The sequence below is a fragment of the Canis aureus genome, chromosome 7 (genome assembly GCF_053574225.1).
Source record: "Canis aureus isolate CA01 chromosome 7, VMU_Caureus_v.1.0, whole genome shotgun sequence".
In the NCBI taxonomy this organism is placed as follows: domain Eukaryota; kingdom Metazoa; phylum Chordata; class Mammalia; order Carnivora; family Canidae; genus Canis; species Canis aureus.
In genome coordinates this window covers 4,438,149-4,465,201 of record NC_135617.1, presented here as the reverse complement: position 1 = coordinate 4,465,201, position 27,053 = coordinate 4,438,149, and the positions used below count along the sequence as shown (strand labels likewise).

General features: G+C 52.9%; 1 protein-coding gene and 1 long non-coding RNA gene across 18 annotated transcripts in view; one reads left to right on the top strand and one right to left on the bottom strand.

Moving 5' to 3' along the window:
- TRAF3IP2 (TRAF3 interacting protein 2) overlaps positions 1-16,286 on the bottom strand; it is a 41,833-nt gene extending 25,547 nt beyond the window's left edge. For 2 of the 9 annotated variants that reach the window (XM_077902742.1, XM_077902743.1), the window contains exons 1-3: positions 16,141-16,286; positions 15,503-15,695; positions 2,227-3,027 (exon numbers count right to left, since the gene is read on the bottom strand). In XM_077902742.1, coding sequence (XP_077758868.1) covers positions 2,227-3,019 — 793 coding nt within the window. In that variant the 5' untranslated portion in view covers positions 3,020-3,027; positions 15,503-15,695; positions 16,141-16,286. The other 7 variants (XM_077902738.1, XM_077902741.1, XM_077902739.1 and 4 more) reach the window with 7 other exon arrangements.
- LOC144316976 (uncharacterized) lies at positions 11,298-26,924 on the top strand. 9 transcript variants are annotated; one of them, XR_013382812.1, is made up of 5 exons: positions 11,298-12,245; positions 13,174-13,274; positions 14,113-14,229; positions 16,181-19,600; positions 26,536-26,924. It is a non-coding gene; the product is annotated as an uncharacterized LOC144316976 (long non-coding RNA). The 9 variants fall into 9 exon arrangements; XR_013382813.1 differs by lacking the exon at positions 26,536-26,924 and adding an exon at positions 20,202-23,600; XR_013382814.1 differs by lacking the exon at positions 26,536-26,924 and having other exon boundaries at positions 11,299-12,245; positions 16,181-19,149; positions 19,436-19,922.
- The last annotated feature ends 129 nt before the right edge of the window (positions 26,925-27,053 follow it).

The following is a 27,053-nucleotide window of genomic DNA, read 5'->3' as shown; positions in this document are numbered from 1 at the left end:
CTCACCCTTAACCTCACATTCATTCCTCCTTTTTTCTTGCAACCTTATCTTCTAAGTTCCTTTACGACTCAGCTCCAGGGTCCCTCTGGAAAGCTCCCAGACCCATGCCTCCTTCAGGCTCCATTTCCTCGTGCGCTGCCTGTCACAACGCCTGACGTCAGTATGGCATCTGCTCACAGACCGCCCAGGCCTACCTCTCCCTCCAGAACGGAAGCTTTCGTACATCAAGACAAAAATCTCTCCCTCTTTTTTAAAAAAAAATTATGAATTACGCTGCTGGTCCATTCACTTTAGGAAGCTCTATATGCATTGTACATGGACCAATATGTAAATAATTGTGATGGTTACAGCATTTTGGGTTATTTCAATAATTTATTTTAAAGCCAGGCATCAGGCCTTTGGTCAGATTCTGGTCTGATCATTTGAACTGCTTTTTGTACAACATTTATTTGTTAAGAAAATTATCATATCTCACAGCCCTGTTATTTCCCAGTGGCCTCGGCGGAGACTTAACATAAAATATGGGGATCCCTGGGTGGCTCAGCGGTTTGGTGCCTGCCTTTGGCCCAGGGCGCGATCCTAGAGTCCCGGGATCGAGTCCCACGTTGGGCTCCCTGCATGGGGTCTGCTTCTCCTTCTGCCTGTGTCTCTGCCTCTCTCTCTTTCTCTATCATAAATTAAAAAAAAAAAAAAAAATCAAAAACGGACCAGAGCACCTGGGTGGCTCAGTCAGGTAAGTGTTTACCGTCAGCTCAGGTCATGGTCCCAGGGTCCTGGGATCAAACCCTGCATCAGGCCCCCTGCTCAGCGGGACACCTGCTTCTCTCTCCCTCTGCCTGCCGCTCCGCCTGCTTGTGCTCGCTCTCTCACTCACTCTCTGTCAAATAAATAAAACCTTTAAAAAAAAAAAAAAAAAGAATTGTAATGGACCTTTTGTCTCAATCTGAGACTTGATCACTTTCAGAAATGCTTACTGCAATGACACAATGTATTTACCCAGAAATAATTTACTAAGAGTCTAGTATATGCTGGTCACTGTGCTAAATGCTGGAGAATTATGGATTAAAAATATACCTTTGCTGGGGCACCTGGGTGGCTCAATGGTTAAGCTACTGGCTCTTGGTCATGAGACTGAGCCCTGCTCTGGGTTCCAGACTGGGTGTGGATCTGGCTTAGGATTCTCTCTCCCTCTGCCTCTGCTTCTGGACCCTCCCCTTCCTCACTTCGTGTGCACGTGTGCTCACTCTCTCTCTCTAAAATAATAATAATAATATACCTTTGCTGATATGCTTGATGTCCTGGATGGAGAGGTGGACAAGTCCATGAGTAGATGCCATACTGATACTAGGTGTTCCAAGTGGTAGAGCGCCAGGAAACTGAGAGCCTGAAGGAGGGATTGATCTGAGGAGCTTTCCAGAGGGACCCTTGAACGAAGTCTTACAAGGTGTATATGATGATGGTTGCATTAGGTCTGCAAGCATACACTGAATTGTATACCTAACTGGGTCAAAGGCGAACTTCACAGTTTGTAAATTAGATCGCAATAAAGCTGTTAAAAAAAGGGGGGCGTAGAGCTGGGTTAAATGTGCAAGGAGGGGAAGAACATCCTGGATAGGGAAGAGCAAGGGCGAGCACTTGCAGGTGTGAAGCAGGTAGCCGGGGTCTGGGGACTGTGGTCCTCGGGGGTGGGGGTGGCCAGGGTGTCAGGTAAAGGCTGGTGGCTGGAGCATCCAGAGGTATTTAAGCAATAGCATCTCAGGAGCAACTCAATCTCCAGGTAAAGTCATGAATCCAGAGCATCAAGAACATTCTGGGAATTTTGACTGAAGGCCTCTTTGCCAAATCTCAGATAGGTTAGAAGCACGCAGTGAAGGAAGAACCCGGATGCCCAAGCATTAAGATGACAAAAATATACCCTAGAAGCCGCTTGGGCCGTCTCCCCGCCTGTAGGCAGGTGTCAGCTAAACTAACCGAGACGGAGGGGTCTGTTTCCCCTGGAAGTTTCACGGAGAGTAGGTTCCCAGTGGGGCAGGCGCTGGGCTAGGATGAAGCATCGTCCTAAGGCTCCCGGCAGGTCCAGGCGCTCGGGGACAGTCGCCCCCGGGAAGCAGAGCCGGCCTCGCTGCCCCGACCGGTCTGGGCCGTCTGGGGCCCTGGCACCAACACAAAGCCCCGGTTTCCTTAGTGACCCAGCCCGGAATGTCCAGAAGGGTGGCGTTCACTTACATGGCACCTGGTGATAGGGACCTCCGGGACAGTGGTGGTGACAGTTCCACGGAGCATGCGGGGGAGGGTTGGGAGGCAGCAGCTGCGCACACGCCGGGTACCTCTGAGGTTCGAACTGAGGGAACTCCCGGGACCTGAGCGGCCCGGGGAGGTCCTGGGGGTAACACACGGAGGTGAGGGGCAGGGGCCTCTCCAGCTGCCGGATGCCCAGCACGTCCTGGGGCTGGGAGTCGTAGCCCGTGTCTACCGTGGGCGGGTCCCGGGCCGCTGGGCTCCTGCGGGGCCGGGGCCGCTGCACCGTGTCGTGGCTGCTGGGCCAGGCGCCGGCCGAGGCGCTGGGGCAACTGTGGTCTGAGTGGTCGGAGTCATGGCCAGTGTCAGGGGAGGCCGCTGAAAGCTGAGATCCTGGCCATCGATTCCGTTCTTCCATAAATGAAAACTGCTGCCCGGGAGGGGACGCTCCGACCCCAAAGGGCCGGTCTTTGCCCGGGGCCGGGTGTCTCCTCCAGAAGCTGTCTTCCGTCTCCTCCAGGATTTTAGTGCGCAGGCAGGTGACCTGCTGGGACACAGGCCGGAGGTGCTTCGAAAGTTTCAGGGGTGGGTGGGCCTGAGAAAAGTCTCCTGCAGAGCAGTGAGGGGCCGGGGGCGCAGACGAGCCGTGGGGGGCCATGTCCCCTCGGTCTGGAGCAGGTGGCTCCGACTCCTCCTCCAGGGAATCGCCGGGGATCGGCTTCAGTGACTGGCCGGGGTATGGTTCGGATTCATCGACCTCCACGGGGACGCTTCGGTTCATTCTAGTTTCTGGAACAAGAGCAAACATGCCACAGCCTTAGAAGACAGATCATTTCTTGGAGTCTCTACTTTATGACCTTAAGGGACCTCATTCAAGATGTGGTTTCAATTTAATGGCACTGTGACACCAACGTGCTTCAAAGCCCCGGTCAAGGTCACACAGGGTTGTTCACTCACTCTCCAGGCAAAGGCTCAAATGCTTATTAAGATATTTTTCTACGGAAGGAGACTCAAAGGATGTGAGCGACGGTCACGTGGTAGACGGCACGGCGGGAGGACAGACGGAATCAACCGTTAGTATGCAGGGGGCGTCTGGGGGCGCACGGCTGAGCGGCTGCCCTCCGCCCAGGGCGGGACCCCAGGGTCCCGGGATCGAGTCCCCCATCAGGCTCCCCGTAGGGAGCCTGCTTCTCCCTCTACCTGGGTCTCTGCCTCTCTCTCTGTGTCTCTTGTGAATAAATAAATAAAATCTTTAAAAAACAACCAAGTATGGAGGAAAGAGACATTATCACGTGGGCTGCCTCGTGGGTGGGTGTAGATGCAGAAGTCGCGTGTGGAGGAGGATACACAAGACATCGGCATGTGGGTTGCCCTTGAGGATGGAGTGAAGGAGGGAGAGAGTTTTCACCTTTTAAACATCAACAGTTTTGCTGTATGGCTATTGCCTCATCACACACACACACACACACACACACACACACACACACACGATCTAAAAAAAAATAGAAAAAAGAAAGCGTGAGTTAAAAAGCATTGAGAAAAGGTCATAGTGACATTTTCCACTTAACAACTGTAGATGGTTTGCGCGACGTCGTTCCCTGCGGCGCCGCGCCCGCAGTCAGGGTAGCCGGGACCAGCTGGTCTGCGGGGCTCCAGCCCAGCCCCTAGCCCGCAGGCCGGGGATACTGGTCTTACCTATAAAAATAGAACTTTTAATCAACACGACAAACCGAGAGAGAGCATTGGCCTCCCCATCGGCTGGACGATGCCCCAGGACACATGGGCTCATTCCACGTGGGCCTTGCTGGGGGTTTGCCTCGAAACCCAGAGCACACACGGGGGGTGCTGCATGCAGGGGTGTAAATGCACATCCGCTGCACGTGGAGCTCCAACCACCAGCTCGCCGAGGGCCTGCTGGGCCTCTCATCCTACCCTTACGGCTCTAAGAACTCCCCTTCCCTGGAGCCCCGCACCCAACCCCATGGCACCCCGAGCGCGCTGCCAAATCATCCTCAGTGCCCAGAGACCGGCACCCCCCACTGCCCCTCGGCTCCCGGCCCAGGAGCGAACGCTAGCCCTTCTCTGACCCTCGCCCGGCACCAAACCTACCCACCTGCTGCCAGCCACCTTCGTGCTGCACTCTGGCACAAGAGGAAACCCCTTTAGCTTCTCATTCCTGGCTGGCCCTCTCTCCCTGCCTCAGGCTACCTGCCCCCCCCCCCACCAACCTCCCTTCTAGGCAGCTGCTAGCCCGTGGCCTCTGCAAAAAAAAAAAAAGAGAGAGAGAAAGATTTCATCACCTCCGTGGATTAGACCTTGCAAAATTGAACAGGAATCTACCGCAAACACAAGTGTTTTCAGCAAATAGTTGAAACCATCCATGAATATTTTTGAACGCTTACTGTTGGTTTTCCTCTCTTTCCTCTTCTGTAGCTATGGCAGTGGGTACGCCACCCAACACGCTCTTCAGCTGGCCAGGGACGGCGAGTCTTTGCTGAAGGCCTGGCCGGGGGTGGTGTGAGCTCCTGCGAGCACCCGGGCGGCCCCGCTGCGGGGGAGGCAAGGGCTGAACGGCGCCAGTCAGCCAGCAAAACGGCTGCAGCGCGTCCGCCCTCTCTTGTCCTGTGATCCACTCCCCTCGGCCCCACACTTCGGGTGTCACTGTTTGCATTGTCCCTGGGCTTTTAAAGGCCTTATGAGTATTTCCCTAAAAAGTGGCAAAAGTTGCAAAGTCTCTTCTGGCCAGGGAGCCTGCAGGGGCTCAGAGGGAGCTAATGGAAAAGGTGACAGGTGGGGTCATCTCACAGAGCTGAACGGCTAAGGTCTACCTTACGGTGGGAATTCTACAGTTAAAACCGGGCTGAGGGGGAACAAACGGCCCCTCCGAAGGTGGGAAGGGCCACGCGGCAATGAACGGCCCCTCAGGAAAGCTCCGGGATTGGCAGTCCATAAAGATAAATCTGACCCTCGTGGTGCATACGTGTCACTATCAAATATTCAAACGGCACATGATTGCTGAACCCTACTGTCTGTCCAGCTCTGGCCTGTGCATCCTCCTCCTGAGGCGTGAGCCGAATGAAACCTTTTTTAAACAATAGGTGACACCTACAAGTGACGTGAAATTCAAGAGTACAAAAGGGTATACGGTGAATGGTAATCCAAAGTATTTCTAAAGACTTAAAAAGCATTATTCCTACCTCCATGTTGCTTGTGATCCAGATCAAGAGCAAAAACTAATACAGGAAATCAGAGACCCTACCTCAGGGCCTTTGCACTTGCTGTTCCTTCTTCCCTGAACACTCCTCCCCCCAACACATCTGCATGGCCTGCTGCCTTTCTCCTTCAGACCTTTCTTTACTCAGCTGTGATCTTCTCTGACTGAGGTCGCCCTGGCCACCCTCCCTAAAATGTTTACATGCCCTTCTCACTCCCCGTCCTCCCTGCTTCACCATCCTCTCCAGCAATCACCACCATTCCACATATTACAAAATGCACATCATAAATACAGATATCTAACACATTCCTTGGCAGGTAGCAAGGAACATTTGGTCGGCCACGTGCTCAGAGTTCTTGAAGTCGCAACACATGGAGGAGCCCTGGGTGGTTCAGTCATTGAGCGTCCAGCTCTTGATTTCTGCTCAGGTCATGAGCTCGAGCTCCATGCTTAGGATTCTCTCTCTCTCTCTCTCCCTTTCCTTCTGCTCCTCCTCCCTCACCCACTTCTCTTTCTCTCTCTCAAAAAAAAATAGGGGTACCTGGCTGGCTCAGTTGGTTTGGTGTCTGCCTTCCACTCAGGTCATGACCCCAGGATCGAGCCCCGAGTCGGGCTCCCTGCTCAGCGGGGAGCCTGCTTCTCCCTCTCCCTCTGCCCCTCTCCCTGCTTGTGCTCTTTCTCTTTCTCTCAAATAAATCTTAAAAAAATCTTTAAAAATATGTATATACTACATGGGAACCCTTCCCCCTTCCTTGCTTCACTTGTGTTCACTACTTGTCAGGCTCCAAGGTGAGTCTGGGCCATGCTGAAAAGGTCCCACCCGCGGGCAGAGCTGACCATGACCCTCATTTTGCAGAATAAAGCTGATTCTACCACCCAGTGTAATAGGAACATTTGCTATTTTGTTCCAGACGGGGAGCTGGTCTGTTCTGCATCCTGAGGGCTTCGCCCACAACAACAGAGGGTGGGCAGGCCTAGAGCCACCCCATGGGCTCCTCCCGGCCCCAGCCGCCCTACCAGAACTGGCGCGACAAAGCCCGCTGCTCCCCCCCTCCCTGCCCCGCCGCGACGGTGTCACAGAGGACAACTACACACAGATGCCACATCAGAGGGCCAGGGGCAGGTTAACGGGTGGTGTTGGAAACGGCAGCTTTGTTTTTGGTCTTTAATGTCAATATTGTGAGAAATACATTAAAAAAGAAAATCACTCCATATCTCATCACTCCTGGTGTTTCCATCTCCCCCTGTTTTACCCCAGGGCTTTCCCACGTGGTGAGCACACGTTACAGCGCTGGCCTGGGCTGCGCTCTGGCCCCTAACGGGGGGCGACACTTGGAGGAAGCGGAAATCGCGGTTTCCTCCCAGGGCCCGAGAGGAGAAGGCTGTGCCACGGGGGCCCGGGGGCTGCAGGGGGCTCAGCAGCGTCCAGCCCGGCTCAGGAAGCCTGGGGAAGGCAGAGGCTGGAGGCCGAGGAGACTCAGCTCAAGGGAGTCCTGGCTCAGAAGCTCTTCTGGGGCTCACAGGACAGGTGCTCAGGCCCCCCGCCCGGAGATTCTGAGGTGAGCTCAGGGCTCCTGTGGATCTTAACCCTGCAGGTGAGCACAGGGTGTCAGCTCTTACCAAGGGGAGTGTAGCCTGTGCCCTGCGGCAGGAACGGTCAGGCTCGCTCAAGCTGACGCCCTCTGACCTGCTCCGTTCACGCCCAAGGATCTCCTCCAGGGGCTACTTCACTCTGTGCGAGATGGAGAGGCTCAGAAGAGGGGCGATGCAGCCTCGTGTGCAATGGCAAAGGCCAGAAACAACCCACCCGCCCAGAAAGGTTCTGCTTTTGTAAGACGGTGGTCCAGCCAAACGATGACTTCTCTGTGTCTTAAAAAAAAAAAAAAAAAAAAAGGGACGTCTGGGTGGCTCAGTGGTTGAGCATCTGCCTTTGGCCCAGGGTGTGATCCTGGGGTCCCTGGATCGAGTCCCACATCAGGCTCCCTGCATGGAGCCCGCTTCTTCCTCTGTCTGTCTCTGCCTCTCTCTCTCTTTGTGTATCTCATGAATAAATATATAAAAGCTTAAAAAAAAAAAAAAAGGACTGAGGGAATGCTGCGTGAGCCAATGTGGATGCATCTCCAGGATTTATCCGTGGAGGTAGGAAAAATAAAGAGCAGACAACGTGCAGCGTTTGCTGCCCCTTGTATGGCCTGAGGTCGTGTGCGCTACATGGCGCCTCGTCTGAGACCTGGAATAGTGTCGCTCTGCAAAGGGAACCACATGGCTGAGAATGGGGATGGGGGGAGGCTTGCTTTCTGGGGGCATTTTACACCTTGTAGACCTACTTGAACAATGAAAAGGGAGAAGGAGGAGGAGAAGAAGGAGAAGGAGGAGAAGAAGAAGAAAATAAGAAAAAGAAGAAGAAAAAGAGGAAGAAATAGAAGAAGAAAAAGAAGAAGAAGAGAAAGAAGAGAAAAGAAAAGGAATAGCTCCAGAAGAAGAAGAGGAAGAGAAAGAAGAAGAAATAATCATAGCTCCAGAGTACGTCTGAGGTTCACGAAGATGAAGAACCAAAGAGAAGGAAGTAGGCATTCCTGAAACCGCTCAAGGGAAAGAACGTGTCCCCTAAAACACAAAAGACCAGCGCGTGCCCGGGGTGGGGGTGGGGGGTTGGCACAGGCCGAGGGCGGAGGGCTGGTCCTGGGCGCACGGCTGGGCTGGGGCCCTTGTGCACGGGAGCCTGCTTCTCACTCGCTCGGAGTTGACCCGAGACACACGACTTGCCTCCTCTTGAACCTCGTTGCCCCTCGGCCGGGAGCTGTGGTTCCAGCCCTTGGATTCTGACCACACTCGTCCCCGAATCTGCCGGGTTTTGTCTGTCCACGCCTCCGGTTTGGGGGCTTCCTTTCTGTCTCCCCCAGCCTGAAACCCTCCTCTTAGCAAACCCACTCTACCAGCAGTGGCCTGATCTTGCAGATAGGACCTCATTCAGATGGCAGCAGCTCCCACTTCCGATGTGACCGTGCTCCCTGGGGTCCCCTTCACAGAACTTCCCCTCTCCTCCCCCCTTTCCTGCTCTCAGCTTCCACTCAATCCCCCTGAGTGCTCGTTTCTGTTCCCAGCAATCTTTTTCTCCCCCAGCGCATCCCGCCTTAAATTCTTCGTTTCTCAAAACAGAGCCTGTGAAGTCTTCACGCACTAACTTTCTGATCTCACAGGCCTGCCAGAAAGCTTCTTCTCCTTCCATCCTCCCCGCCTCCCTTTCTGCACGTCCGTGACACCCCGCCCTGGCCCGTCTGTCGGGCACACACAGAGAGATCCAAGGTGACCGGCGGCCTCCGCTTCCCAGGCAGCCTTACCCTGGAGCCGCACGGAGGTCGAGGATGTAGGACAACGTGCAGTGTTCAAATGCACAGGCTCTGGATTCAAACTCCCTACGTTTTAGTTCTTTCTCTGCCGGCTCCGTGACTAGATGTGGGACCCTGAGAAAATTACTTCTCTGGGCCTCCTTTTGCTAACGCGTGAAATGGGAGAAATAACATTTGCTTTACAGCCATCTCGTGGGGGTTAAAAGAAGATGTACATAAAATGCTGAGTGCACGGGCGCCTGGAGGGCTCAGTCACTTGAGCGTCCCACTCTTGGTCTCGGGACGCTCCAGTCATCTCAGGGTCATGAGATCAAGCCCCACACGGGCTCTGCACTTAGAGGGGAGTCTGCTTGAGATTCTCTCCCTCATCCCCTCCTCCCACCCATGCTTGCTCTCGCTATCTCTCAAAAATGAATAGATAAATCTGGGATCCCTGGGTGGCAGCAGGGGTTTGGCGCCTGCCTTTGGCCCAGGGCGCGATCCTGGGGACCCGGGATCGAATCCCACGTCGGGCTCCCAGTGCATGGAGCCTGCTTCTCCCTCTGCCTGTGTCTCTGCCTCTCTCTCTCTCTGTGACTATCATAAATAAATAAATATTTAAAAAAAAAATTAAAAAAAAAAATGAATAGATAAATCTTTTAAAAAATACTGACCACATCAGGCTCTCAAAAACCCAAACCCATCTTGTTATTATTATTTTCCTGAAGATCTTATTTATTTGTTTGAGAGAGAGAACATGAGCAGAGGGGAGGGATAGAGGGAGAGGGAGAAGCAGACTCCCCACTGAGCACTGAGCCCAACACAGGGCTCGACCCCAGGACCCCGGGATCATGACCTGAGTCAAAAGAAGATGCTTAACTGACTGAGCCACCCGGGCGGCCCATCGCTTTATTATTATTTTTACAAGTGACTCGGCTTTAGAACTTTCTTCTACACTATGTTCTAGACTATGATAGAATGTTAATGCTATCATATGAACCTAGTGAGTGGAGATTAAATCTTTTTAACTAACGTGTGTTTCTGGCACATTCGATGCACATGGCCTCTTGTCTCTCGTCTTTAAACAAGCTGGGTGTGTGCTATCACTCTCCCATCCCTATTTCACAGAGGTTTAGATACATTACGTAGCTTTCCAAAGTCACAGCGGAATCCTAGCTCTTTCCATTAAACCACAGAGATCAGAGGCTTGGCAAACATTTTCTGTAAAGGTCCAGATAGTAAATAGTTCATGCTTTATGGACCACATATGGTCTCTGTCTCATACTCTGCTTTTTAAAATTTGTTTTCAAACATTTTAAAAATATAAAAACCATTCTTAGCGATATGCTGTAGTAAAAAAAAAAAAAAAAAATCCACCGGCCACATATGGCCCAAGGGTTATAATTTACAAACTGCTGATATAGACTACACTGATCAAAATAGAAAGAAACCTTCAAAAAAATAAAAGAAAGAAAGAAAAGAAAAGAAAAGAAAAGAAAAGAAAAGAAAAGAAACTTCCCCCGAGGGTGTCCCAGTGGCTCAGTCAGTTAAGTGTCTGACCCTTGGCTTAGGTCATGATCGCAGGGTCACAGGATTGAGCCCTGCATGGGGCTCAGCACTGGGCGTGGAGCCTGCTCACGGTTCTCTCCCTCGCCCGCCTGCCGCCCACTTGCACGTTTTCTCTCTCAAAAAGAAACCTTCCCCTTCATTAGTAGTAATTGTTAATATTTACTGAGTGTTTATAATGTGTCAAATATTGCTCCAAGTACTTTTCACGTATGATTTCATCCTCGCAGCTACCTTATTTGGTAGGTACTGTTGGCAATCTCCTTTTACAGACGGGGAAACTGAGACCCACGGAGGTTCAGCAACTTTCCCAAGATCACATGGTCAGTAAGTAGCATAGACAGGATTCAGATCCAAGCAGAGCACCAGAACCTGTGCACTTAACAATTCGTTGGTTGGTTGGGAATCCTGACTGATGCAGCTATATGAAGGGAAGAGGAAGGATGGGGATTAGGGGAGCTGAGTAACCCCTGGAAGCTTCCGGAATGAATATGTTTCGGAACCATTCACCTTGAAGCTAAGGAGGCATGGAGACAGGCCACCCGTGTTTTATAAAGGATTACCAGGCGGGAAACCTGCGGTGGCTTTCCTTCATGCCGTTACAATAGAGGACACGGGTGAGACTGCAGAGGCATCTTGATTTGAGAAAAGCAGTTGATTGGATCTCATTAAATTTTAATCATAAACCGAATTCAAAATAAATTGAAAACTGGTTGACAGAGCACAAACAAAGGGTGATGATAAATGGTGATGCATCTAGAGAGGGGATATCTTCCAGGGGACGCCTCTGAGGCAAGGACGGATGGGATTTAATGAAGGTGTTATGTCCCTGGAAGAAGACAAATAGCATAGCAAGAAACAGAGGAAGGGCAGGAGTGAGCAGCCTGAGTAATTAATAAACCACATTACCAGCTCCTAAACAATCAAGGCTTGCTGTTCACCAACTGCTTGATTTTTTTTTTTTAAAGGATTCTTTGGGTCAACAATAGGGTTAAAGAGTCACACAACATGAATATTTCAGGTGGACACAATAAATAAATATATAAATTTACAGCTAGAGAGATCCTCAGATCCAATTTGGATCAGATACTTTCAGTTACCAATTCTCAAGGTCTTACTTCATTCCTCGGGGAGTATTAAAAAAAAAAAAGTCTGAAAGTCACGTATTAAAAAAAAAATCTTTAAACTCATTAATGTCCTTTGTTTACTGCCAAATGCATGCAAACTTTCACAATGTCAGTTTGCTCAGTGGAAGCTGGTTTGGAGTGAACTGTTTGGCTCCCGTTCAAATTCCAGTGAGTAAATACTTCCAAGTTTACTTGCAGAATTTCCCAGAGAAGCTCTTCCATGTGGTTTGCCAGAGGACTGGAAGCAGCGGTGAGCCCAGGAGACAAGGGGGCATTTACTGGCCCTTGTTCGCCCCCCGCACGGTACGGCTCCCACCAGGCTCCAGGCAGCACGGTGTGACCTGACCTGCTTCCAGGTCGCCCTGGAGCTCCTCTGAGCTGCCCAACCAGGAGACCGCGGACTGATGGGAACGGACGGATTCCGCTCTGCTGCTGGCTGGTGGTAAACGTTTGGAGAACCACCTCAAACCAGCCCAGGGTTTTGTTCCTTTGGTTTCAGATAAGGTTTCTCTAAGCGCGTATCTGTGATCCCGAACGTCAGTCCAAGCCCCAGCGTGAAGGACAAGGGGGCAGAAAGAGCAAGAAGAAGGGACAGTAGGCAAGACAGGAGCATGGAAAAGGAGAGACACGAGAAAGTGGGGACGCCTTGAAGGCCACTGTAAAAACCGGGCCCTGTGTTGGTGCAGGAGGGAGATTTATTTCCGTTGTGATGTGAAGGATCACTGGCTGTGAGAAGGGGCAGCTGCAGGGGGCGGGAAAGAATGAGCACAGGTGAGCGGCAAGAGGTTGGAGGTCAGCCGGTGGGCCTCGAAGGGTCTAGACAGCCGCCCAGGGGAGGGAGACACATGAGGCAGGGCAGGGAGGCCCGGCGACCCTCGGAGGGGAAGATGGAAAAACGCTGGAACCCCAGAGGGCAGGGAAACAATGAGGCAGAGAAGAGCCAAGTTTCCCCCATCTTGGGGGGGGCAGAGGGGGTGCTGGCAAGACCCCGGCCAGCCTCGATCCTCGGGGGGGAAGGATGGGGGGCACGCAGGCTGGGGGCACCCTGCCGTTCCCTCACCCCCGAACGGCTCCCCTGCCTCATCAGGGGAGCCCAGCCAAACTGGCACAACTCTAGGGGGGTCACTCGGGCGACGAAAGGCCCCCCCACGTCAGCCAGCTTACAGCTCACAGCCCCCCAAGAAGGCCTCCATCCCTGAGGCCCGTAGAGGCCTGCTCGTGACAAGACGTGAAGATTTTGGGGCGGGGGGGGGCTGAGAAGGGACAGCTGGGGTTTCATGAACTAAAAATATCTCGATGACAGCACTGAGAAGAAACCGGAGAGGCCCAGGGGGAGAGCTGCTGGATTCCAGGCCTCAGATGCTTTCTCACGGAGGGACGAGGGACGGAGGGCGGATGGCAGGGTTGTTTTGATAAGGAAATGTGATCAAACACGAGGGGTCATTTCATTGGATCTGAAAGGAATTTAAAGTTTAATGTGCCTCATCTGGCTCATCTGCGTCCCCCCATCACCACCCCCTCCCCCACCCAGCAACCGCCTGCGATCCTTACACGTTTTTTATGGGCTAATCTGAAATTGCCTGCCCTAGAAAAATGGTTGAATTCAGGGTGTTTCTGAGCTTTCGATTCTGCGCCGTGTAAAACAGATTTCATTTAGACAAATTACCCACATAATCCATCTTTTCTGAATGCCTGTTAGAGAACAGCTGCAAAGAGGACTGCCTTCTCCTCCTGTTTTCAGAGCATTTGAAAGTCACTGGCTCCTTAATCCTGGGAGAAGCAGGCTCAAAGCCTCCAAGCGTGAGTATCCTCCAGTTAGGGATCTTCTTCCCAACCCTCCCCCCTACACGTGGGTTCCTTGCCCTGACTTCACTCCTAGTCAGCCCACCCCGCGGCCCACCCCATAGCCCACCCCGCACCGGAGGAGCAGGGAGCAGTCCCGGCACCCCTTGGAGCTGCAACACCAGATTAGGAATGACGGTGGGTGGTCTTTCTGGGTGAAAGCGAGGCTGGCCCCGCAGCAGCGAGCCTCGGTTCCGATAATGGGGCTGCGTTATTTGAAAATACTTATTTGAAAATACAATCGGCAACTCGTCGCAGTTGAAGCATCTTGACATTTCTGTCCTCTCATTCCGGGGGCGGGGGCGAGGGAGGGAGAGAAAGCCATGTGAGAACATGACAGTGACTGTACCAGGGCCTTTCCAACAAACCGGTTAAGCAATGCTTAATGCCCTGAGTCAGCCCGTCCCAGTCGCCAGAGCCTGTCTGTATAGACAAATACAGAACTGCCCCAAAGAAATAATAATAAAGTAGTGGTTTGGAAAAGGTTGAGGCGCCTGTGTCTGTCATCTGACGTGTCGGATCACGGTCATCACCCTTACATGGTATCAGGGTGGGCTTTGCGGCTTCCTTTCACCTCCCATTAAAGTTCCCCCAGACTCCCCCAGTGATTGGTCTCGCCCACGCCCACAAGTGGTTTTCAGCTCCAGCTAAGTGAGGATTGCAGCCTCCTGGAGACAGGCTGGCCTGCCAGTCCTCCCGCCTGCCTGGACTCTGTGGGCAAGAGCACAGGACGGTTTTTCCTGGGGAACTCAATTGGGACATGAACTAATCCAAGAAACCCCCTGTTTTATTGTAGCAAGAGCCAATAAACACGCCTGGATTCCGGGCAGCCGTCACGCAGAGCCACGTGGCCGCCCAGCCACCCCCGGTCTTTGGCCCTGACCGTGCTTTTTACCTTGTGCCTTGGGAGCAGGTGAGTGAAATAGAAATCAAAGCAGCTCACGTTGCTGCGAGAAAAGAGCTTGGGCACCTATGAAGCGTTTGATCCTATACTGGGTGCGAGGAGGGTGGAAGAGGATTAAGAAGCAACAATCCTGTTCCTCAAGGAACTAACCATGTAGTAGTAGCAGGCGGTAAAATTAATATATTTGAATAGTCAGTAAACAAAACAAGTCTTCCAAGACCACCCATTACGGCTCCCCCTCTGTGACTCCCACGACTCCTGCTTTATTTTTGTTAGAGGGAATTCAGACAAAATCATGTTGGTCCACCCTCACACACATTTTATTGTTGACGAAATCCAGGCCTAGGGAAACCAAAGTGAACTAAGTCACAGAGCCAGCAAGGAGTGGAGTGAGGACTTGAAACCAAGTTCCCTGTCCTCTTTTTGAGATATTTGTTTAATAGGAAAATTAGTATTTTTCCCCTCATCCCTTAAAAAGATTTCCCCTATTCTAGGGATGCCTGGGTGGCTCAGTGGTTGAGCGTCTGCCTTGGGGGGCTCCGGATCAAGTCCCCCCCCTTGGGGTCCCCACAGGGAGCCTGCTTCTCCTCTGCCTGTGTCTCTGCGTCTCTGATGAATAAATAAATAAAATCTTTTTTAAAAATCCCCCTATTCTAAGAGATCGTTTTGGACTTGGAAGTCACCCAAAGCTTGATTAGCTGCTGAGATCAAGAACAAGCATTTCTCCCCCGGGTTTTCCTTGCCAGTAAACGTCGGGGCTGCTTGGGGGGGGTGGGGGCGGGCAGCCGGCAGGGAGCTGGCCTGAGCCTCCCCGCCCGGGACGCGGGGTCCAACTCTTCCCTGCAGGAAACGAGGTTCCAGAAAACTGTGAGTTTTCCTTCCATCTTTGCCACTGACGTGTCCCGGGGCTGGAGGCCAACGACTTAAGTTTTGCCGGGCCGGGCTCCCTCCTGGGGACGTGGGGCTGGATCCTCCCCGGGGCTCGCGGGGACACTGAGGCCTGCCCCGGCCGGCTCCCGGGTGGCTCCCAGGTGGCTCCCAGGTGGCTCCCAGCCAGCACAGCGGGGGGCACCGACCCCTCCTCCGAGAGTCCCTCTCGGCCCCTGCCGGCCCGAAACCTCAGCCACCAGCACGGTCTCCTCCGGCCTGGACCGTCGGCCCAGGGCGGGCAAGTTCAAGGTGGGGAGGGGCAGGTGGGGGGAGCAAAGGAGGACACAGGGTGTGGGGAGAGGGTCAGCGGCCAGGAAGCAAGGCGAGGCCGGCGACAGCTCTGACGGCTTACCTTGGCGCCCCCGGGGACAGACGGACGACGAGGGCCGCGGTGGTCGGCTCCCTCCTTCCCGGGCTCCACCTGGGCGGCTCCCGCCTCCCGCTCCCTCCCGGCCAGGTACGCGGCCGAGCAGGCTCCGCGGCAGGAAGGGGAAGTTGTATGCAAATTTCTAGAGAGGCTCGGAAGCCTCCGCTGAAAAATCTCCCTGCGGGCAGTGAATCAACAGCCGAGAAGTCACTTATTTCTTGAAACAGAAACCTCCTTCATTCCCTAGAAAAGGCCCCGGACTGGCCAATTAGGGTGCATTTGTGCTCCCACCACCCAGCTAAGTAACCGTGGAGGAATGTCTACACGGCCCGCACGTCGGGGCCCTCGCCCCAGCCAGGAGGGGGCCTGGGAGGATGGGGTGGGGTGAACTTGGAGGTTACGGAGGTGGAGGCTGGGGGCAGGTAACCCGGTGCCCTGCGAGGCCAGGGCTGCTCACCACCGACCTCTGGCTGGGCTCGCCCCCCCTCTCCCAGCCTGCACACACGCGGGCACACGCGCCCTGCTGTCGACAGGCCTGAAAAGGTGACACCTTTTAAGAAAACACACCTGCACGTATATGCGCACTGTCCTCCTCTGGCTGTGTTGTTCACGACCTCACTCACCTTTATTTCTTCTCTTTCCTGCTCCTTGTTCAACTTGCAGAAGTGAAGGTCAAAGGGGATGCTGGAGACGGGATGACCGGGGCAGCCAAGTGTGATGGGAGCTGTGGCCGCCAGGGCTCCGGAGTCACAAGGATGTGGCCGGGCCCTCCAGCCAGGTGCCTGGGCAGGGACTGCGTGCTTCTGGGGCTGGCCCTGCCTGCCCGTGGGAGAGGCCCAAGGGTCAGCCCGGGCAGCTGGCTGGCTCTCCACCCTCCTGCAGGGGACAGACCCTACAGCACCCCCTTCCAGACTGCCGGCTTCTGCTCGGGTAGGTCCCGTGCAATGGGCTGCTCTTCATTCTGTGAGCAGAGGAAACACGGCTGGTTTTTAAAATAACATAACAGGCTGTGTATGTGTATATATATATAAATATTAATGTTACATATATACATATATATTCTTACAACGGCATATTATGCAGCTGTGAAAAATCATAAGTACGTATGCATGTGTTTCTACATTCTAACTCGGAAAAGTGGCTCTGGGATATTATTTATTGAGAAACGTGATCTCATTTTTGCCAATATATATGCCACATACACATGTCCATGTACTTACATACGTAGATTGGTGTTTGTTTTCTGCTGCTGAGGACCTGACACAGTGCCCAGAAGATAGTAGGCAATCATTCTGTATCTGTCGAATGAATAAATCATAAATGTCTGGAAATATGCATGCAAACTGTTAAGCGGTTGTCACCTCTAGGGACTGAGATTGAGGGGAATGCATGAGAATGGAGGACTTTTATACTATTTACACCTATGAGCTGTTTGATTCTTTTTTTCTGCAAGCATAGTTCTTAAAAAATAATATTTATTACTTTGGCCTTGAACTTCATGCCTCAAAATTATTATGATGATAATCTTTCTTAGCTTAGGGAAAAATAGTATACTCTGTTGCAGCAGCTGGCACCAAGATACTTGGAGAACAGAGAAGAAAAGAATGTCAAGGGGAGGAAACAAGGAGAGCCAAGGAAAGGGGCGGGGTGAAAATCATTTTCGTTTCTCTTAGATCCCTTCAATGCACTGGGAAAAGCCCGGAAGATGCTTTTGTCAAGTGTTAACCTTTGGAATACGACCGGTCAGGAAGGATAGGGAGAATTTTTTTTTTCCCTATTTCTCCTACCGTTTCCCCAGATGAGAGGCCTGAGGGGCCCTGTGGGAAGATAACCAAGAGCTGACCTGGGTGCTCTTAATTGCTGTTAGCTGGGCCTTCCGGGCCTTCCTCGTTTATCCTGAACAGAAAGGCCTGCACTTGGAGGAATGGGTTAATGCTTCCTCCCTCGGGCCTCTGCTGCGGCCCTCACTGAAAAGCAGCCTAACGCTGTAAACTGTTCAGAGAGAGTGTTTGAACAGGAGAAAGTCCCATCTGGGGGCATCTGGGTGGCTCCGTGGTGGAGCGTCTGCCTTTGGTTCAGGGGATGATCCCAGGGTTCTGGATTCGAGTCCTACATGGGGCTTGCCCGCCCCCACCCCCAGGGATTCTGCTTCTCCCTCTGCCTGTGTCTCTGCTTCTCCCTCTGACTCATGAATAGATGAATAAAATCTTAAAAAATGAAAAGGAAAAAGAAAGTCCTGCCTGCATGTGCCGGAGCCAGTTATAGTGAAATGTGGGTGCCGGAGAAGTGTCAGGGAGTCTGGGAAAGGGGCACCTGTGTCCCCCAGGAGTCCCCACTGGTGTTTTCAGACTAACACCCACACCCTTTAGCTGCCGTCACAGGAGAGGGACGCTTCACTGAGGACCTACCTGCACTCCCTGTCAGCACATTTAATCCTCCGGCGGTCCTGAGAAAGGCATTTACTGTCATTCCCACTTTGCCTTTGAGGACTCCAAGGCTCAGAGACTTGGAGTAACTTCTCCATGTTTCCACTGCTAGTCTATGGAAGAGGATTCCAGAACCGTCTTACTTCAGGGTGGATGTTCCTTCTTGTCCCTTCTTGCCCGTGTTGTGAGCATCCTTCCTACAGGCTCGGGTGAGCACAGGTGACTTGCTTCCTTTGCACAACTCTTGACAACGCTCAAGAAGGGAAAAATGTAAAAAAAAAAAAAAAAAAAAAGGGAAAAGGTGTAGATAAGAGGGTGGTGCTGAGACTGCCAGTTGATGGCACCGTGTGTGTGTGTGTGTGTGTGTGTGTGTATGTGTGTGTGTGTGTGTGTACACGGTGCTGGCTGCTGGGTACTTAGTAGGTAGGGTGGCCAAGGTGTGGGGCGGTCCTCTTCCCCCAGTTAAATGTCTAGGAGGGGAGGATTTGTGTTTGCCAGCTTCTAGAGTTGCTCAGGATTCTTGCAAAAGGCATAATTAGATGCAAGTCAGCTCTCCCCACCTCCATAAACAAGACAAAATACAGCCATTTGGACCTGGTGTTCAGAAACTCTCTGTATTAATCCCTGAAAAGAAAGGAAAACGGAAAAGACTCATTCTTTGGACGAGCCTTGATTTTCCATTTTTAGATGGTACCATTTCAAATGCTGAAAGGGTGGAGTGAAACTGTGGCACACTGCGAGGACGCTCCCGGAGGATGGCCCTTGTTCAGAGGGTGTCTGGTGCTCACGCGCTGCTGGCTAACAACTGTGCAGCATGGCTCTTTGGACGATGGCAGGATGATGGGAAACACCCAGGCTCCCAGGGCCTAGTCCTGCTACTCTGGGTATTCCAGTGCCCAAACCTTTAGCGGCAGCTTGCCTTATTCCAGACATACACTAGGGCGTGCAAACTGAAAGATTCTCAACTTGTTCTTCTATTTTTTTTTAAGATTTTATTTATTTATTCATGAGAGACACAGAGAGAGAGAGAAAGAGAGGCAGAGACACAGGCAGAGGGAGAAGCAGGCTCTATGCGGGGAGCCCGACGTGGGACTCGATCCTGGGACCCCAGGATCACACCCTGAGCTGAAGGTAGATGCTCAACCACTGAACCACCCAGGGGTCCCCTCAACATGTTCCTGTGTGCCTTTCAGAAGCAAAAACTGTGTAAGTTGCATTTAATAATTAGGATGGTTACCGCAAGGAGGAGGAGGAGGAGGAGGAGGAGGAGAGAGATTGAGTGTTGGCAAGGATGTGGAGAAGAGGGAACCCTCGTGCACGGTCGGTGGGAATGTTAAGTGGGGCAGCCACGGTGGAAAACAATATGATGGCTCCTCAGAAAAGTAAAAACACAGTCGCCACATGATCTAGCCAGTCCACTTCTGGGTGTACACCCCAAAAGAATTGAAAACAGGATCTCAAAGAGATGTTTGTATATCCATGTCCCTAGCAGGATCATTCACAATGACCAGGAGGTAGAAACAACATAACCGTCCATCAGTGGATGAGTCGATAAGCAAAGTGTGATAAATCCATATAATGGAATACTATTCAGCCTTAAAAAAGGAAGGAAACTCTGACACGTGCTGCGACACGGCTAACCCTGGAAGATTGTACGGTGAGTGACGTACACCAGTCCTAAGAGGACAAATGCTCTGTAATTCCATTTGCACAAGGTACCAAGGGGACGGGAATTAGGATGGTGGTCGCCAGGGGCTGAGCAGGCGGGGAGCGGGGAGTCACCGTTTCACGCACAGACTCGCGGTGTTGCAAGTGGAAAGAGTCTTAGAGATGGATGGTGGGGACGGTCGCACAGAGGCCTGGGTGCACTGAATGCCACCCGACTGCTCCCTGGAGAATGGTTAAGATGGGAAGTGGTGTCTTCCGTGTATTTCACCTCAGTAAAATACAAAATGAAATAAATAAAAGTCCCCAAAGCAGTTGTGCACACAACGGGTTTTATTTTATTTTATTTTATTTTATTTTATTTTATTTTATTTTATTTTATTTTTTATTTTTTTTTACAACGGGTTTTATTAACCTCGTTTAACAGGCCCAGAAATGAAGGTGCAGAGCAGGTAAGCGGCTGCCACGGCCCAGGGCCCCTTGAAGGAGGCCGCGCCGCTGCCCCATGAGCCGCCCGTGACCCGCAGGCCCAGGCCGCGGAATGTGCTGGAGCCCAGGGGCTCAGCTGCTCTCCTGCCCTTTGCTTTCTCTAGACCACCCTTCTTCCAACGCTGCTTCTCCTAGTATCTTATTCTCTCCGCTGCCTTCCCCGCATCAAAAGGTGCCCGCAGGAAGAAAGCCCCTGAGCCGCCTTCACACCTGAGTCGCGGGTGGGAATTCAGACCAGCGTCCGCCTCGCCGACGGGGGCTCGCATTCTAAGCCTCGTCCCCCTCTCCCAATGAAAGCCTTTGCTCCGTGTTAAAGGGGGGTGTCTCGGGGGCCAGGGGGCGAGCGGGAAGGACGTGCGGGGCGGCGGCGGCCGGGCCACCCTGACCCAGAGGAACGCAATACGGGGTGCAAACGTTAGGCACCCGGGGGGGCGGGCAGCCCTGCTTCAGGGCCACACGGATCTCCCAGGCCCCCAAGGGTGCGGACGCTGCTTGGTGACAGTCCCCGCCTTCCAGCGACTCGGCGGCCAGGCCCGGCTCAGGGCAGCATCTCCGGGACAGCTCTCCAGGCCTGGCCGCTCCTCGCCGCCGCCCGCAGTCTAAAGCAGCCGCTGCAGCGCCTGGAGGGCCCGGCCCGGGGTCTGAGCCATCATTCCTTTGGGGTCAGGAATGCGCTTGCGCACGTCCTGTAGACTCGACGGCAAATCCTGTGGATGCAAGAGACTGTCTTCCGGGCGCTCACACCCCGACCCTGGGAATTCCCAGTGTCCACCTCCAGCAAACGGGTTAGGAGCCCCGGCTCCAAGTCCGGCCTCCTCAGATTCGGGTCCCTGCTCCGCTGCCGGCCGGTTGTGCGACCTTCGGGAAGTTTCTTAACTTCTTTGTACCTTGGTTTCTTCATCTCTGGGATGGGACTAGTGGGGCATCTCTTTCGCAGGAATCGGGGCTCCAAATAGAGAAGTTCTGGCTGCTGTCTTTGCATGAAGAACACACTGGGGTTGTTTTTGCTCCAGGGCGTGGAAGGCGCCTCGGTAAGGGCGGACCAAGGGTGGATTTCTAGCCCGACGTGCCTCCCCAGCCGGGCACACATGACACAAGCGGACCCTGCAGCCCGGGGGGTTCTCACGAGGACGAGGTGGAATCATCTGTGCTGCGGTGTCTGGCATCGCGCTCAGGAGATAGTCGCTGCTGTCATCATCATAAACGTGAACCACCGAATAAACGCGTGACTCAGTCAGTTACGGGTCAACCCCCTAAGGGGCAAGACTACAACGTAGGAGAGAAAACAAAAGTCACGTGCAGCAGGCCGACTACCTTGACAGTAACCATTAAACAAGGGAGCATGCGTGTCAGAGAACGTACTACGGATCACAGCCTCCAACCACACGTGAGGACCGAGGTGGAGAAAAACCGAAGGTCTCACCGCGTACCTGGTGAGGGCTTTTGTCTGCCCTGCTCTGCACCCTGTTCCGGGCACAGACTAACCACTTGACCTCTAGGCCCCTGAAAGCCGAGTTGTCTTGTCTCTGAGAGAGCTTAGAGCTTGCTGCCTTGGTGACACACCTTCCTGGCAGAGAGAGAGAGAGAGAGAGAGAGAGAGAGAGAGAGAGGGAGAATATGGATTCTTTTCATTTAAAAGCTCATCCCTTTCAGCCTTGCCTACTTGGCAGGACGCATTAGAGAAGTAAGAGTGAACAGCGGCAGTGATGCTATCTACAAGAAAGATGTTCTTAGATTTACATCTTAAGAACCATAAGGTCAGGAAATTGTGTGTGTGTGTGTGTGTGTGTGTGTGTGTGTGACAGAGAGACAGATTTCATTAGTAGATTAAGCCAAAACACAAAAGAAACCAAAACCCTGCAAGCCCTTTATTCCTATGATCTAGTCGGTCCTCACGAGCTCCCGTCCCACTCCAGAGTCGGGAAAGCCTCATGCTTCCAGTCCGAGTAATTCAGACTCAGTTCACTCTCTTCTTGGCAATTATTCAGTCTCTTGGCATTTCTCCCTCTTTCCCTTCAAGATAGGGTCTGGAGGTCGAGGAGAGCCCGCGTGTCTTCCTGGTAGTGGAGCAGGGCCTCAGGCCCCCCGTTGGGCTTTCCTGTTCTCTGTGCAAATAGTCTGTCTCGCTGAGCCCCTTGCTTTCATCTGAAGATGATGAAGATGCATGACAAGCAAGTCCCCCCTGAATGCTCCCTTTGGCTTTCCTGGAAGGGTAGGCTGACCTGTTCCTCCCCTTCTGGAGGACGATTTCTCAAGGAAATAGACCTGATTTCAGCTCAACCCAATTTGGGCTGTTGATGTTTGCAGCAGCGCCGGAGAGTGAACCTCAATCTCTTCTTCTGCCGCAGTAAGAGAACCTTCATTTGGGCAAATGGCTGCTCAGCATGAAGACTATGCTGCCCAGCCTTCCCGGCAGATCCGTGTGGCCGTGGGGACTAAGTTCTGACCCGTAAGGTATGAAGGCGTCATGCCCTTCAAGGGAAGAGGCATGCTTTCCTCTTTTTTCTCCTTATCATTGGCTAGGCCATGGATTTAGCTGTGGGTGTAAGCTTTGGGGGACCATGTGGTTGACAGTAACATCCCACGAATGGTAGAGCAGCAAGATGGAAGTAGTCTGGGTCCCTGGTGGCGCCAGAACCTTATATTCCAGGTATGAAATAGTGTAGGACTCATATCTGACTTTGATTTGCCTTTTCTCAACCCCTCATCCCCTCCAACAGCCTCAGGTAGGAGAACGACTTTTCTTGAGTGTTGTGGGCATTTCCATGATTAATAGTCTCAAGAGGATCCCTGGGTGGCTCAGCCGTTTAGCGCCTGCGTTTGGCCCAGGGCGTGACCCCAGGGTCCTGGGATCGAGTCCCACATCAGGCTCCCTGCATGGAGCCTGCTTCTCTCTCTGCCTGTGTCTCTGCCTCTCTCTCTCTCTCGGAATAAATAAATAAAATCTTTAAAAAAGAAAAGAAAAGAAAATCTTTAAAAAAAAATAAGTGAAAGAACTATTACCTGACATTTGGGTGAGTGGGCGGAAGGCTGGTGAGAATAACACCTGGGAAGGAGGTGATGTTTGTCTTCAATCCACCCCCCCCTTTTTTTTTAAGACAGCACCTAAGCCCCAAACTAGTGGGTGAAAGCTGCGCCTAGGGACCGGGGAGGTCTGGTGGCGGGCGGAGGGTTGCCACACCGTCACGGAGCTCGGCAAACAGCTGCAGAGTCCAACGGGGCCCGACGGCTGCAGGCCCATCCCGCTCTCACCCCCTCCCATGCTCCTCCTAATGCCAGCTGCTCCCGGGGGGCCTCACGAGTGGACACCCTGGCCGGGTTTAAACTCCGTACCACCCCCTTGGAGAAGAGGCCTGCCCGGGATCAGGCGAGTCTACGTCCTCGGAGGAGGGGAGAGGCTGGGGGCGGCCCCACCCCGGTGGCCCCAAGCCCGTGCTGGCTGCGCAGGTGCCCGAGAGCCAAGTCGTGCCTCCCGGACTGCGCCCTGCGCGCTCGTCCTCACAGCCTGACATCAGCCGCGGCGTGGTGGGAGCACACGCACAAGGACTGGCACCTCCAACTTTCAAACTTTGTAAGTCAGGTTTTGTTTGTGGTTTTTGTTTTGTTTTTTGTTTTTTTGTTTTTTGTTTTTCTCTGGAAAGCCTGTGTATCAGTACACCACTGGCCTTTGGACACGTCACCCCAGCACAGGGGACGCAGCCGGCGCCGAAGCCTCTACAGCAGTGGTTCTCAGGTTTTGCTACAAATGAGAATCACCGGAGAGCTCTGGTACTGGGCTGCCAAAACTTTAAAAAGTTTCCTAGGGGGATCCCTGGGGGGCTCAGCACCTGCCTTCGGCTCAGGGTGTGATCCTGGGGTCCCGGGATCGGGCCCCACATCGGGCTCCCTACATGGAGCCTGCTCTCCCTCTGCCTGTGTCTCTGCTTCTCTCTCTGTGTCTCTCATGAATAAATAAATAAAATTTTAAAAAAGAAAAAAATGCATTAAAAAAGCCAGTTTCCTAGGTAATTGCTACGTTACGGCCGAAGTTGCAGACCGGGACTCCAAGGCACCTCTGGTCAAAATCGAGTGGGCGTGTAAGTTGCCTGGCGCTGTTTTAAGCGACAGAATCTGGTTCAGTCCGCGCTGAGGCCGGGGCCCCTGACTCCTGACAAGCTCCCCGGAGCTACTGATGCTGCTCCCGTGTGGACCACAGTTTGAGCAGCAGGATCGGAAGCACCGGGTCCCAGGGCGGGACTGCGATGCTGAGGACACCGGCTTGGCCTGCCATGGAGAACTTCTCTCTGCAGTGACCTTTCTCCGTAAGCCGTGACCTTAGCCATTTTTTGGAGCCTATTCTGACCCCTTTCAACATATTGTGGGTAATGGGGTCACAGTCTCCCTTGGTGCCTGGGGGAAATCCCCAAATTCCTGCCATTTCCTTATGTGGGTCACTTCAGCTCTCCTTCCAGACTCTGCTTGGGGGGGGGGGGGAGGGTGGCTCACCTTTTAGAACCAACAAGAGTTTTCCTGAATGAACCAAGCCACTTTCTTTCTGCTCCCCCTGCCCCCCCCCCCCCATGCCTCTAGATATTTAGACACACACGCAGTGATGTATTGTCTGTCTCAGTTGTCTTCCTTTTCCGTTACGTGGGCAAAGACCGAGACCCAGCGCAGGTCCTGATGTGGGTGTGCGTGACCCACACTGAGCGGAGGATGCGGGGTGAGGACGTGCAGGGGGGCCAGGCGAGGAAGCCCAGAGGTTAATCCCTGGGGCACACAGGCTGTTAGCCCCGGGCCCTTGGCGATGCAGGACTTGTCTCAGAACTGAAACAATAGTGAAAGTCTCTCATAGTTTGTTCTGTGAAAGTTGAACCCAAGCAGCGCCTGGGGGTGCTCAGCCGGTTAAGCGGCTGCCTTCGGCTCAGGTCATGATCCCAGGGTCCTGGGATCGAGTCCCGCATCGGGCTCCCTGCTTCTCCCTCCCCCTCTGCCTGCCGCTATCCCTGCTTGGGCGCTCTCTCTGTCAAATAAATAAATAAAATCTTAAAAAAAATTTAACTCAAGATTAATAAAACCACACCTGATTCTTCCTACAGAGTGTGGGTTCAATCACTGCCAACAAATCTTTTGTTGCCTCAAGTTTTTATTCAAGAAACCTCCCCTGCGCTGGCTCTCTGGACAGGGGGGCCCTATGTGCCTCCGAGCCAACGTTCTGATACCCACGCTGACGGTCCTTTACGCCGTCCTGTCACGGGGCAGGGAGGGCTCTATCTGAGCGAGCTCGCATTTCAAGGCCAGTCCCGACACCGGCACCCACTTGTTTGGGGCTGTTCCTCGTAGAGATGGGAAGTGAGACCTCATCTAGGCTGCCCAGGCTCCCCGGCTCCCTGAAACCCACAGAGTTCTGTTTAACGGGCTGCGCATTTTGATTAAACTTGCCACAGAGAGGGTGAGCCTCGGTTTCCGGCCTGCATGGAACATTCCCTGAGCAGGACTTCTCTTGCTCTGACACCGGGGCTTTACCTAGGGTGGCTCTGGTTTTCCTGCTCAGAGGCACAGCCTCAGTTTAGCCTGGAAAGCCCCAAGTCTTCCACGGTCTGCAACTGCCTATCCCTTCAATATCCACTCCGGGTCGTTACACCCCCGCCTCATCCCCGGTGGGGTTTCTGGAGCCCCACAGCCACCTGGCACTCTGATTTCCTGCTCGCACTGAGTGGGGGGACAGTTCGACGTCCCCAATCTGGAGCCCCCGGCTCACTCCCCCGTCCCTCCCATTCTCCTTATTTGCTCAAAGGGCCACTATCCCAGACTTTAGCTGAAGGTTGGGGGACCATGCAGGGGGATGACAGCCCGGGGCGCACCAAGTCAGCAATCTAAAACCGACTCTGGGGATCCCTGGGTGGCGCAGCGGTTTAGCGCCTGCCTTTGGCCCAGGGCGCGATCCTGGAGACCCGGGATCGAATCCCACGTCGGGCTCTCGGTGCATGGAGCCTGCTTCTCTCCCTGCCTCTCTCTCTCTCTCTCTCTCTCTCACTCTCTCTCTGTGACTACCATAAATAATTAAAAAAATAAATAAATAAAACCGACTCTGAGGCGTGCTAGCTTCATTGGCCATCTTTCACCTCAGGATCCCCGGTCTTGGCGTGGCTCCCTCTCTCCAGAGACCTCTTCTCTCCCTCCTTTCCCGGCCCTACACGCTTGTCTCAGCACCACCCGGGGAAGACAACAGTTTTGCGACTTTATCAAGGCTGTACCATCTGCCTCTTTTTCTTGGCAGTGACTTTCTCCTTCTGGACCATTGTAAAGGGTCTCCCCTTTTGAGCCAAACACATCCCATTAGGGTCATTCCATAAACAGCCATCTCCCACTGGGATCGATACTATCCCCTAAATGCTGAAAGTAACCATCATTTTATCTTCTTTGTAATGATGTTTTTTTTTCTTTCTGTTATTTCAGAAATTCCAGGAATATTATACACAACTTAGGAAACAGTTTGGTGATTCCTCAGAAAGAAACATGCTACCTGAAAGAATTGAAATCAGGGACTTGAACAGTTGCCTGTATACACATGTCCACAGCAACACCACTCATAGTAGTCAAAGAGTGGAAACAATCCAATCGTCCATCAAGAGATGAACGATAGGGGCGCCTGGGTGGCTCAGTTGGTGAAGCATCGGACTCTTGATCTCAGCTTAGCTCTTGATCTCAGGGTTGTGAATTCAAGCCCCACATCGGGCTCCACATTGGACATGGGGCCTACTTAAAAAAAAAAAAAAGCAAAAAAACAAAACAAAACAAAAAAAAACCCAAAAAGCAAAACAGACAAATGGATGAACAAAATGTAGTGTATCAGGATCCCTGGGTGGCGCAGCGGTTTGGCGCCTGCCTTTGGCCTAGGGCGCGATCCTGGAGACCCGGGATTGAATCCCACGTCGGGCTCCCGGTGCATGGAGCCTGCTTCTCCCTCTGCCTGT